The sequence below is a fragment of the Emiliania huxleyi genome (genome assembly GCF_000372725.1).
Source record: "Emiliania huxleyi CCMP1516 chromosome Unknown EMIHUscaffold_16, whole genome shotgun sequence".
In the NCBI taxonomy this organism is placed as follows: Eukaryota; Haptophyta; order Isochrysidales; family Noelaerhabdaceae; genus Emiliania; species Emiliania huxleyi.
Window position 1 is genome coordinate 149794 of NW_005200982.1, and position 12846 is coordinate 162639.

Consider the following 12846-nt stretch of genomic DNA (forward strand, 5'->3'; position numbering starts at 1 on the left):
AGCAGGGCAGGAAGAGAGGATGCACACGCGGGCCAGACCTCTCGTGGGCTACAAACGTACAAACGTACACACGCATCTAGTGCCGCCGCACGGCTAGCGGCTGCGCGCGCACTGGCTGCTCGGCGTCGATCGAGCGCCTAGCTCGTTGACATTGCATCGGCCGTGATCGTCTGCAGGGCAGCGCGGTGCGCTCGCTGGCGACGCAGCGGCACCACACGTTGACGATCGACCAGCGCCGGTGCGCGATCTCGCGCTCTGACACCACGCCCGCCTCCGCCAGCTCACGGAGCTTGCGAGGACCGTTCTCCGGTGTGTAGTCGGCGTGCACGCGCTGCACCGCACCGTGCGCCTTTGCCTCGGCGGCGTTGCGCGCGCCGCCGCTCTCCTACAACAGTGATGATCTGTCATGGCATGATGATATCATACACGTAAGACCACTCCTCGCCACTCTCCTTGTTAAGCGCGCTCGAGTCGCGGCGCATGTGCTGAAAGACAAACACGTCCTCCGCGCCACAGGCCGCTCGGACCAGCTCTGCCGTCTCCGGGTAGTACTGCGATCGGATCAGGTCGTCGTTGTAAAAGTCGACCAAGGCTGACGGCCAGTGGCGAAGCTCGAAGCCACTGCGGCGGAGCGTCAGCGGCGATGCTGCCTGCCGCGCGTCGCGAACCTCGAGCGTGCGTGGGTCCTCCTCATCGTGCAGCGTTGAGCTGTCACCTGGGAGGAGGGATGATGGTGACGAGAGGCTGTGGAGTCATGTATGAACCCACGCGCAGCACACAGAGGCAGTGTAGAGCAAAGGCGGTGTGGAGTGACAGCGCACCCCGCCATGGCTCCTGTGGGAAGATGCCGCCGATCTTCTCCCAGTGCGCTGGTGTGACGACACGTCCGTTCTGTGTGCCACGAGGCGGCCGAGCAGGGTACGTGAGCCGCGTAACGACTGGCCGCGCGAGCGAGCTGAGTGAGCGACGACCAGTAGAGCGCGCAGCCCACTCGTATCACGGTCTGGGTTTTTTTCTTTTTTATCCTTCAACAAACCACCCAACCCCTTTTTACTATCGAAAACATAAAAGTTGGGAAACCGGAGCGCACAGAGAAAACGGGTCGGACTCGGGCTCGGAGGAGGCCCTGCAGGCGGCGCCACTCTAAAATATGCGTCGGCCGTCTCGCCTCGCAACAGCATCAGAGTGCCATGCGCGGATAGAAGCGCTGACGACGGGGGAGGAGCTGTGACACCGCTCTCGAGGGGACGCCCAGCCGCCGAGGGCTCTCCTTCTCCCGCCTCGCCGCCCGAGGCCCCTGTGTCGCCGCTCAGACGATGGCCTTGTCCCACACGCACGCTCCGCAAATCTACATGTACGGCTTGACTAGCTCGAGCTGGCGCTCCTCGCACGCGTGCACGAGGTGGTCCGCCCAGCCGGGGGCGGCGACGCCCAGAACCCTCTGCGGGCCTCGGTTGAAGTAGAAGAAGTATCCGTCGCCCGCGTGCTTGGGGACGTCCGGGCTGACCGTGCAGAACATGGTCGTCGCGGCCCCCTGCGGGATGCTCTTGCGGAAGGGCGCGAAGGAGAGCGACTTGTAGAAGAGCGTCCCTGGAGGGGGGAGGCGGGGGTGGAGGGGGCGAGGAGGGTGGAAAGAGAGGTCGGGAGAGGGGTGGCGGGGAAGGTGGCGGAGGGAAGAACGTGCCCATCCCCTCGTTTTTGGCGAGCAGGCCGGTCTCGATCACGCCGGGGTGGACGGCGCACGCGTAGATGTTGGCGCCGCGGTATTTCTCCTGCAGGTAGCGGGCGTGGAAGGCGTCGATCGCCTTGGTGACTGCATAGGTGCCGAGCTCGTGGTACTCCTGCGTCAGCGCGGCCGGGGACGCGGGCGGGGTCAATGCGCGCCCGCCCCGTGGAGACTTGCGGGAGCGCTGGCGGCGCATCGCAACCGTCGCGTGTGATGGCGGCGCGCCTCCTTGGGCACGGGGCACTTGCTCAGGTCGATGGAGGTGCACATGGTGCAGGCGGCGGACGAGAGGATGACGATGCGAGCCTCGGTCGCGGTCTTGGCGGTCTCCTGCGACATCGGGTCTCCTCGACTCACGGCGGGGCGGTCTCGGTGGCGCGAGGGGTGAGGGCGGCGGCGGCGGCAACGGCGGGAGGAGGGCTCCTCGATCTTTGGCAGCAAAAGCTCCGACATTAGGAAGTGGCCCAGGTTGTTGGTCGCAAACATCGACTCGTACCCCTGCTTGGAGGGCTCCCACTGGGGCGGCGCCATGATTCCCTACCATCGCAACGGTGCGCTCGCGAGACTCGACGCAGGAGTCTTACCACGCGGGTGGTCGCACCGCGTTCAGGATGAGGTAGTGCAGCGGCAGCCCCAGCTTGAGAAAGTCGGTGACGAACGGCTTGACGGTGGTGAGGTCGGAGATGTCGACCTGCAGCAGGATCGCCTTGCCGGTGGTCTTGCCGCAGCACCTCGGAACGAGTGAGGTTGTTTCGGTGAGCGTGGTGCCTGTGTCTATGTGGCTGTTACTACCCGGGAGGCTGGCACGCTCGTGCGCTCGAGAGGCGTATGGACCTGTCCCGGGTAGGTCGGACCTGTGGACGTGCCCGTCCTCGCAGGTGTGCGTGCCCTCACCCGAGTCGAGCTTGTCGAGGGCCTTCTGAGCCTTCTCGAGGTTGCGGACAGCCCAAATGACCGTGCAGCCGTAGTGCCTACTCGAACGCCAGAACCGTAGTTAGCCTCGAAACAAGGGAAGCTGGCCTCAGGACCGCACGCACATGAGGACACGCGCGTTTTGCAGACCGAGGCCGCTGTTCGCTCCCGTGATGATCGCCACCTTCCCGCTCAGCGCGTTCCGGTCCTTGCCGAGGGCCTCCACTGCGACTTCCTCGACCGTCTTCCCATTGTTCGTAACCGCTTCGTACGCGATTTGGCCGAACATGGTGAAGAATTGGCGGATTGAAGAGACAGCGCGGAGGCTGGGATCGAAGAGGTACTGGTGAGCCATTCGGAGCGCCATTTTGAGGGCGAAGAGCTCCGTGCGGAGCCTCTGCATCAAGGGCATGCTGCTACTCGTGCTCGCTACTAGTGCTCGCCGCTGCTGGAGCGTGCGCTGCTGCGAGGTGCGCTCGCTACTAGTGCTCGCCGCTGCTGCGAGCGTGCTCGCCGCTGCTGCGAGCGTGCTCGCCGCTGCTGCGAGCGTGCTCGCCGCTGCTGCGAGCGTGCTCGCCCGGCCGTAATCAGCGACGACAGGGGATGGGAAAAAAAAGAGCAAGGCTAGCGACAGCTTTGCCCTTGTTTGTGCCCTTGGCACCGTGGAGTGCCGGGGGGGGCGACAGGGAGGATGTGGCCCTGAGTTATGTGTACGCCGACTCAGGGTGTGTGGCAGCCAGCTGGCTGTGTGTCTTGTGAGCCTGTTTGTGTCTGTGTGTCGCTCGTGCGTGTCGTCATCATCTGTCTAGCGTCCACCCATACCGCGTTGGTGTCCAGTCCGAGCCTGGCTGTTCTTCACCTTTCTACCTACCTACCTACAGCTTTCATGAATTTAGTGTTTCCCCAAGGAAGCATGGAAAGGCGGCTATTTTCGACGCTTACTGGCACCAATTGTTAAATAAATTTCAAGTTGACGTCCGTCCATCTGACGTCTTGCTCGTGACACCCACACCCGGCCTGTCTTGCTTCAGCAGTGGGCTCGCGCACCGATGCAGGGGCGGACGAATGCCCAGCGGCTCTTCGACGAAGCTAAGGACGACGGCGACGGCGACGACTTTGAGTCTGATCGCCCTCCGCGCGGTCGGAGGGAGGGGCCAGACGCCGGAGCAAGCAGCGCGCCCGGCGCCGCCGCAGCTGCGCGAGCCTCCGTTGCTGCCCGGTACGATGAGCGAGCTGCCACGAGCCGCGGCACTGCCACGAGCCGCGGTGGCGGCTCCAGCGCCGCATCGCGGCATATGCGCGAGGCGCCCTGGAAGCGCATGGGCGGCGCCGGCTATACCGCGGCGGGATTCTCGCGATACAGCAACGCTGGCATTGCCGGCCAGCCAAAGCTGCGCCACGTCAAAAACAACAGCAAGCCGCAGCACTGCGAGAGCTGTGGCGACGAGATCCCGGCGAGCGCGGGAATGCTCGGCTGGATGGCAACCGAGGTGAAGAAAGCCTATGGGTGCTCGACTGAGTACAAGAGCGTCACAAAGTGGTACCACATTGCATGCTGCCCGGAGGGTGACCCCCGCGCCCCGTCGTCGACGCCAGCTGCAGACTCACAGTTCGTGCGCGACATCAAGAATGCGCCGCCTCCCAAGGTCACCCAGAAGCGCGCGCGCTCGGTCGGCGAGGGCGGGAAAGCCAAGGCCAAGAAGACGGAAGAGTTCAGCGAGGAGCTCTTGGCGCTCAGCATAGGCGAACTGGAGCGCCTCGTCGGTGCCAGACTTCTCGTCGTGTACCTAAAGCAGCACCTCGGCTACCTCGCCGTCAAGAAGTCTGGCACGCAGCAGGAGATGCTCATGCGCCTCATCACCGCCATGCGAGCGCATGGCATCACGATGAAGCGCCAAAACGCAGACATGTCTCAGGACTTTCGGGGAACCCTCTATGGCCCCGACGGTGAGAAGCTGTTTGAGGCTGCGCATGTGCCCAAGGTCGCGCGCTACTGAGAGAGAGAGAGAGAGAGAGAGAGAGAGAGAGAGAGAGAGAGAGAGAGAGAGAGAGAGCGAGAGAGAGAGGTGCCATATACCCATATAAGGCTCGTTGTGCGAGTATATGGGCCACGATGTCTCAAATATGAGGGGTTTTGACTCCTACCAGCTCGGGAGGCCAAGGCAGGGATGGCAGGCTGGGCCACGGCGACCAGGAGCACCAGCTGCTGCCCAAGAAGGTCGAGGCCTTGGCAGGCCAGCGCGTCATCGCTGTGTCGGCGGGGGAGGCGAACACAGCCTCGCCCTCACCGCCGACGGAAGTGTCTGGAGCTGGGGCTTTGGAGTCGAAGGCCAGCTGGGCCACGGCGACATGCAGAACCAACTGGCGGGAGAGAAGCCGGGGGGACCTCACTGGTGTCGAGCGGGCGGATGGCTTCTCTTGCCACCCGCTCAGGAGGCTTCGTTGTGTTCCCCCCGTCCGCCAGCGAGACTGGCTCAGTCGCTGGCGGCCGCAGTCTTCTGTGAGGGGCAACTTTGCGCTGGCCACTGCTCGCGCGGTCCTGACTGACATCGGGCGTGACTGCTGCTGCGGCTGGCTCCTCTAGCGCCTGCAGAGAGTCCAGAGAGTCTTTCATCAGAGACGCACCGGACGCGTTGCTACGTGTGCCAGCCGCTTCTGGCCTTCTATTCGTGGTTGTGCATGTGTCATGTGATAGGGTGGGGTGGGGGCGGAGGCGCCGGCGGCGCGCACACCCCGCCCGCACACGCCGTCGCCGCAGGCCCACTCCACAATCCATATTTTCCAATACACATAAGAGAGAGTACGTACATATAAGTAGAACAGGAGGCTGGCACTACGCTCTGTCAATCTGGCGAGAGCTCGAGAGGGGACGGCTCTCGGCTGACCTGTACAGAGCCCGGTGCGCGAGAGGGCCCGCGCACAGTGTCATGTCTCATGTCACATGTGTGCGGACCCCGTGCAGTCACTACTGACTCGGACTCAAGGAATTTGAGAGATTGCTCTCGCTGATCCACACACTGAGCGCTATTTGTAGACGAGAGGTTCAAAAGACGAACGGGTTCTTCGGCAACAGTCGGCTCGATGGCCAAACCGTGCCAGAGCCACCAAACTTCCCGATGTGCTGCTGCTTGGTGGCAACGGCTCGGCCCAGGAGGTAGGAGGCCATTGCCGTAGAGACGAGCAGCGCATTCAAGTGCGAGGTGGGCATATTGTGACCTGCGTTGGTTGGGGTCGCACGTGAGTGGAGCGGCAGCGGGAAAGTGGCGTGCGTGCTCAGGTGAGCGTCGTCGTGGCGAATGTCATGACTGGTGGTGTGGCGATGGTATGAGCGTCGTTTGTTTGGCTGCTGCCGGCGTGTGGTGGCAGTTGTGGCGCTGAAGCAGAGGCCGCTGCGGTGAGGGCTCTCCTTAGCGACACGCGCTGAGAGCAAGGATGACAGGGGTATAGAAACTTCCGCCCTTTTTTGATCAAACGCAGCGGGGTTTATTTTCTTCGCGCGGTGCCTCAAATCCGAGGCGAGGGCCCTAGAGGATACCCATGCGGGGGGGAGATGGGGTCCCATGGCCCGCCGCAGGCGCCGATTTTTTCAGTTTTCTTTTCTGTTTGGCGCGGTTTTTTACTTGTTTTCATGGGAATTCGGCGATTGCGGCCATGCTATCAAGCCTTGCGACAGCCTGTCGGCGCTGCTGACCGTGCCCTGCTGCACAATTGATCACCTGCATAGCTCGCGGCCTTAGTATCAAGCATTCAGTGACGACCTGATCGTACGGCCAGTAGGAAGGTGTCCTTCCAGCGCGTGCACGCTTCTGACGCAATGCGCGTCACAAACTGCCTCGGATTGGCTGCTGGCACTCTCGAGGCTATGCCTACGCAGCCTCGCGCGCATGGGCAGTCAAGAGGGACCACGCACCTTCTCAGGACAGCGCCGGTACCTCTCTCTTGGACCGGCAAACTTGGTGGTCTCGTGTCACCAATGTGGGACCAGTGCGGCATCGCGCCATCGACAGCTCTGAACTGCGCCTCACCACTGACCGGGAAGGCCGCCAAGTGGGTCAGCACCGGTCGCACATTGTGGCAGCAGTCAGCAGTGCATGTCTGATAGCTAGAGCAGCAGAGTCAGGGTCGCAGGGTCGGATCGTGTCAAGCCTCTCGCCCGGCCGGCCGCGTGCAGACGTCGGCCTGTCTGCTGTCTGGAGTGATCTGTCGGCGGTCAGTACGACCGATCAGGTTGGAGTTTTCTGGTGGTTGGAGGGTCTATCTGTATGTACTCCTCGAGATCTCTCCAAATATGCCCTCTAATCAACCGTAATCATTCGGGAAGTTGGTGCTAACGGAGACTAACGGAGCCGGGGCCCCGTTTCCGCACTGCGGCGCGGCGCACGGTGCCTGGCGACCGCGAAGTGGCGGTGGGCATGCTCCCATGTTGCCGACGCGGCGCCGGAGTGGCCGGCGCTGCTCGCCGCGACCACGACGGATACTCTGATACTCCGGGCCGACCCGTCCTACCCGACGGTGGCACTCTTCCACGTCGCTCGCTCACGCAGAGAAAAATTCTGAAACGGCGTGCAGCAGAGTCACCGACGAGTCGGTCCGCGTGCCTCCTCGTGTCCCGCACCGTTCTCACACATCCATAAACTCACTTTTGCCTCACTGAAGCGATGCCTGAAATCCTGTCCACCCCCTATTTTCACAGCACACCCCGGTCACCCCGGTCGAAGGACACGCGCACACTCCGTCGCGCGGCCACAAGTGCGCTCTCTCCATGGCCCAGCCGAGTCCGCGGCCGGGGGTGCGCCAGGGAGCTCAGAGGAGGCGGTACTCGCCCGCGATGACAAAGCACATGCAGTCGACTTGCATGCCGTCCAGCGCCCGCCGGACCGCCGCGGCGTCCGCCCCGAGCGCCGCCGACGCGGCCGCCAGCTGGGCGAGCGTGGCGCCCCCGCGCTCGCGTAGCAGCGCCTCCACGTGGGAGCGGAGGGCGGGGTCGGGGTCGGGGTGCCGGCCGGCGGCGTGCGCCGCATCCCGCGGCGGCGGCGGGCGCGGAGACGGAGGAGCGCCCGACGGCGCGCGCGGAGATGGAGGGTGGCTTGGGTGCCGCAACGTGCGCAGGCGGCCGCGGTAGGCGAGGGAGCAGAGGGCGGCAAGCTCGGCGAGAAGGCGGCGCGTCTCTGGCAGCTTGCTCTCGCGCTGCAGCTCGTCGGCGTGCGGGCGGAGGTGGGGCGAGCGCTCCGCGGCGTGCGACCTGACGAGATGTAGCCGAGATGTAGCCGAGATGTAGCCGAGATGTAGCCAGCCGAGATCTAGCCAGCCGAGATCTAGCCGAGAGACGGCGTGCGGCCTGAGCAGCGCCGCGCGGCTGCCGAGCACGTTCGCCTCGCAGAAGTGCAGAAGGAGCGCCCCCTGCCGCGCGAAGCGCTCGCTGCCCTTCGGCGGCTCGAAGCGGGTCGCGTGGCCGAGAGCCGCGTCGCGCACCGAGACGGCCTCGCCGAGCCTGACACGCGGCGGCGGGTCGTGCGCGCCTGAAACAAGGAACGCTTGCGGCTAAGACCGGGGGGGGGGAGACCAAGAGAAGAGGGGAGGTTGGACGGCGGGTCGTGTGTGCGCGCCGTGCGTCCAGCGCACGCACAGCACGGCGCCGGTGGCGTCGCCGAGGTAGAGGGAGCGAGAGAGGCGGCCTGAAGAGAGACAGTCCTCGTGCAATTCGGCAGTTCTGTTTGTGGCGGCCGAGGTAGAGGGGGCGCGAGAGGCGGCCGAAGACGACAACTACGCCGGGCCGCGCGTGCGGTGTTTCTTTTTGCGGCGGCCGAGCTAGAGGGACAGAGGCGCTCCTGGGCCATCTGGAACGGGCGCCGTCGCGAGCAGCAGCAGCCCCACCGTGTCCACCTCCTCGCCCGCGCCGCGCGCCGCGAGGCCCGCCAGCGGCGTGAGCCTCCGCACGCGCGCGGCGGCGGCGGCCGAGACCGGTTCCGCCGTCTTCATGCGCGCCCAGCTCGCCGATCTCGCTACGAGCTCGGCCTCGCCGCCCGCGCCGCGCCGCAGCCGTGCGCCGACCACCTTGAAGGCCGCACCCTCGGCAAACTCGTCCGCCTGCCCCGGCGCGTCGAGCCAGACGGTCGCCAGACAGACCCTGTCGACCCCTCCGCCGCCTCCGCTCAGGTCGGACACGCGCAAGTTCAGCACCCATGACGCGCGAGGCCGAGCCGCCCACTCCTCTTCGGCGCCTCCCGCTCCTCCTCCGCCCGCCTCGCCGCCGTCCAAGCTCGCCTGCTCCCTGCGCCAGCTGAGCGCCTCCGCCTGCTCCTGCAGCTTCGACTCGTACCCGGCCGCGGTGAGCCAGCCGGCGCCTGAAGATGTACTGGGGAGAGTTGAAGTGGAGCACCGTGAGAGAAGCGGTGCACAGGTAGGGGTACACGGACAGCACTGTCATCTGGGGATAGTAGGAGTGGAGGGTGTTCCGGGTAGTCGACTCATGGTAGCGGCGGGATGTGAGGAGCGATGGACACCGGACCTCGTCCGGCCGCGTCTCCCTCGGGCCGCTCGTACACGCGCAGGCCGTAGCGGCGCTCGACTCGCACGTGGACGCACGGCGCCTGGCCGCCCCCCTCCAGCAGCGAGCCGAGTGCGACGCGGAAGCCGCACGAGGCCGTCTTGCCCAACTTCGCGTCCCAACTCGCACGCCGCACGCCATTCGCGCTCAGCTTGAGCGCCGGCAGCGGCAGCGCCGGCGCATCCACGCCGCCGCCCTCCCCCGAGCCAGCTGCGCCGCTTCCTCCCTCGCCTCCGCCGCCGCCTCCTCCTCCGCCTCCGCCTCCGCCTCCGCCGCCTCCGCCTCCGCCGCCTTCGCCGCCCCCGCCGCCTCGGCCTCCGCCTCCGCCTCCTCCGCCGCCTCCTTCGCCGCCGCCTTCGCCTTCTCCCTCGGAGGTGATCCCGCACCCGCTGAGCCGGAGCTTTGTGCCGACGGCGACCCTCCCCTTCCGGATCTGCCGCAGGAGGTGAGCGTCCGGCGCCTGCGTCGTGAACGCGCCGACATGAGGGCGGGGAGGCGGTCTTGTGCAGTGCGTGCAGAGCACCGCGTGAGTACGAGGAAGGCGAAGACAGCGGACTCCGCTGAATACGGCCGAATACAGCGGAGTCCGTGCCTCCCGCGCGAGTTGCAAGGCATGACTACGTCTTCCGCTTCTAGCGTCAAGCGCCGCCCACAGGCATCGCCACCCGTCAGTCAGCTCGAGCGCCCCGTCCTCGCACCGCACCGCCGCGACGCAAAGCACCATGCCGACGCTCGGTGGGTCGGTGCCGTCCTCGATGCGGGAGAGGACCGAGCGGTGGCGCTGCACTCGCTCGCGCCGGTGCCGGTGCGCCAGCTGGCCCACCAGCCCCGCGACGCTGAAACCGCCGCCGCCCAGCGCGTGCGCGAGGCAGCGCTGCTGGCTGGCGAGCTTCCACACGACCAGGCGGTGGTGGCTCTGCAGCCAGTCGAGCTCGAGCTCGGACGCGGCCCGCTCGCCGATCTCCGCGCCCAGCAGCACGCGTAGCGCCCGCCAGTACGCCGCGTCGGCGTCCGGGCCGCTCGCGCCCTCGGCGGCGGCCTCTCCCGAGCAGCGGTCGGCCACCACGCCAGCGAATCGGTATGATGCCGCCGAGCGGCTGGTCACGCCGCCCGCCTCCACGAGGGTGCTGTCGAGAGCGGTGCAGTCCCGCTGCGCGAGCTCGCGCCGCCGAGCGAGCTCGCGCGGCGACGGCAGCTCGCGGTCACCGAGCAGCTGCCTCAGGCTCTTGCGCGGCGGCGCCGCGCCCGGAGCGCTCACGGTCGCAGGCGCGGGCGGCGGCAGAGGCGGCGGCGGCACCGGGCCGAGCCGCCGCCGCTTCGGTGGCCGCAGGTAAACGGCGCCGGGCTCGCAGAGCGCGATCATGGAGGCACTGTCCCCGTCGAGGATGGGGATCGGGGGCCGCGCCAAACATGGCCGGTTTTCTTCTTTCTCGTATTCCGCGGATCAGCCGAGTTTTTTTTTAACATTATATGCCCGCAAACCGCTCCCGCGCCAACGCGCCGCGCCGCACGCCGCCGCCGCCGGGCGGCGAAGTCCCAAAGCCACACGACAGAACGTGCCCAGCTACCCCTTATTACTCCGTCGCGCGTGACCGCGAAGCACAGCACACACGTGACAAAGTCGCGCGCCGCGATGCCGTTCGTGTTTCCTGCCATCGGCGGCGACCGGGTCGAGGGCGAAATCGGCCACTCAAAACGGCGCGGTCAACCCGGGTATTCCCAGACTGTGCCGAGTCGAGATGGTGCCGCGCTCGAGTGGATGGATGGATCTCGTAAAGCGAGAGACGAGACGACGGGAGCGCCGCCCGCGCGCGGGCCGCCGCGGGGAAGAGCGAGTGGCTTGCCGGCGACCACAGCGCCGCCGCCCGCCGGACCAGCGCCACCGCCTCGCCCTCGCCGCGTTTCCTCTGTTTCGTCTACTCCCTGCAAAACGTTTCGGATCCGTTACACCCCGTGTCGACCTGCTGAGGGTTGTATTGTCGCTAGGGCACAATGGTTAAGGTCGCAGTCCCATTGGTCGCTTGGGCTGCGGTTGCCTCGGCGTTCTCTGCGGTGCCACAGGCAGGCAAGCCGCACATTGTCCTTATTCTCGCTGATGACTACGGGCACGCAAATCTGGGCTACAATGCCCGCAAGACCGGCAACAAGCAGCTCATCGCCGAGACCAACACGCCGAATCTGGACGCGCTGATTGATGATGGTGTCTACCTCAGTCAGCACTACTCGTACGCCGTCTGCGCGCCATCGCGCTCATCACTCCAGAGTGGCCGCTTCGGCTCGCACGTGAATATGTTCAACACGGCGCCAGAGGCAGTGAACTCTGCGGATCCGATCAGCGGGTACGCTGGTATACCCGTCGCGATGACTGGCATGGCAGAGGTACTCAAGTCAGCTGGGTACCGCACGCACGGTGTGGGCAAATGGGACATTGGAATGGCAACTCCGGCGCACTCACCCTTTGGAAAGGGGTACGAAACGTTCATTGGGTATTACCAGCACGCCAACGACTACTGGAACAAGCGAGGCTCGTTCTTAGCGACTGGCGAGGTCGACATGTGTCTCAGCCTGATGCTTGACTTCTTCTCGTACAATGAGACGTACCGCGGTGGTAACCCGAATCCTGGCCAGGTGACAGACTCTTGCAAATGCCAAGAGGGCACCGAAACCGGGTGTCAGAATGGCGGTGACGAAAATACATATCCGTCCTGCTTTGAGGAGACCATCTTTATGAACGCGGCGATGGACAGGATCCGCGCCCACGACACATCGCAACCTCAGCACCCTCTATTCCTTTTCCACTCTTTTCACTTTCTTCACACGCCGCTGGAAGCGCCAATCGCGGCAATCCGTGAGCTCAACCAAACGATCCGTGACAAGGGCGGTGATCCAATTAATTTGGAGAGCCGATTGATGTACAACTCCATGGTGCTGCTCATGGACAAGATTGTTGGCACAACGAAGTTCTCATGCAGACCGTCGACACCTGCTCCCTTTACCCGAACCCAACACCAGATGTTGAAGAGGTGTTAATCCCCGCCCTCGACTTGCCGGTGGATATCAACGCGTCATCCCTCGAGCAATGGCTCGATGCCACTTGCGAAGAGGGATACGAATTGGGCCTCGAGGCGTATGGGTCGGAGCCGAACCCCGACAACGTCGTACCGTGTGAGGGCTGCTAACAACGTGATGGATACCTTCAACCTTCTGCGGCGGAATGCCCCCGCACTTGATCTCTTCATGCCTTTACCAACCCCACCAACCAGAATGCGCGGTAACCCCCCCCTCCCCCCCCCTGAATGCTGTGGAGTGATTTTAACCCCTCCGCCCCCCCCCCCTCACTCCTCTTTTGGTAGCCCGGTCGAACACCCCGGGTCGCGATTTTGGCAAGTGAATACGGGCGCTTTTTGACGATGAAATACGAATCTACTGCCCGAGGGAAACACATAGACACCCACATGGTTGACCAACCCATAGTGTGTGAGGGTCAGTGTTCACATTCACACCCCACTGGCACCGTGGCACTGTACAGTGTGCAGACCGACATACAGCACGCACAATGTAGCACTTACTAGTAAGCGCGCGCATCCCCCGCGCTCGCCCTCCACGGCCGCTGAGCGCTGAGCGGCGCAACACGCACATGCCTCCCTCGCGCGCGCTAGCG

General features: G+C 65.0%; 2 protein-coding genes across 2 annotated transcripts; one reads left to right on the forward strand and one right to left on the reverse strand.

Moving 5' to 3' along the window:
• Window positions 1–1052: 1052 nt before the first annotated feature.
• On the reverse strand, window positions 1053–3229 carry EMIHUDRAFT_352343 (hypothetical protein). Its single transcript, XM_005785468.1, has 7 exons — window positions 2764–3229; window positions 2581–2697; window positions 2328–2457; window positions 2150–2263; window positions 1952–2056; window positions 1685–1841; window positions 1053–1590 (listed from the first exon to the last, which is right to left on the reverse strand). Exons 1-7 carry the CDS (start codon window positions 3048–3050, stop codon window positions 1349–1351), a joined length of 1152 nt encoding a protein of 383 aa, XP_005785525.1. The 5' UTR covers window positions 3051–3229; the 3' UTR covers window positions 1053–1348.
• Window positions 3230–11177: 7948 nt separating this feature from the next.
• On the forward strand, window positions 11178–12364 carry EMIHUDRAFT_98804 (hypothetical protein; the record flags this gene model as incomplete). Its single annotated transcript, XM_005785469.1, has 2 exons — window positions 11178–11813; window positions 12209–12364. 2 exons carry the CDS (start codon window positions 11178–11180, stop codon window positions 12362–12364), a joined length of 792 nt encoding a protein of 263 aa, XP_005785526.1.
• Window positions 12365–12846: the final 482 nt, after the last annotated feature.

Bases quoted from the DNA above. Each gene is read 5' to 3' on its own strand.
- EMIHUDRAFT_352343 (XM_005785468.1), bottom strand. From the start codon at position 3,050: ATGCCCTTGATGCAGAGGCTCCGCACGGAGCTCTTCGCCCTCAAAATG. The intron at 2,698-2,763 runs GTGCGTGCGGTC...GCGTTCGAGTAG, and splicing joins CAAAACGCGCGTGTCCTCAT to GCACTACGGCTGCACGGTCA. The intron at 2,458-2,580 runs GTCCGACCTACC...ACTCGTTCCGAG, and splicing joins GAGGACGGGCACGTCCACAG to GTGCTGCGGCAAGACCACCG.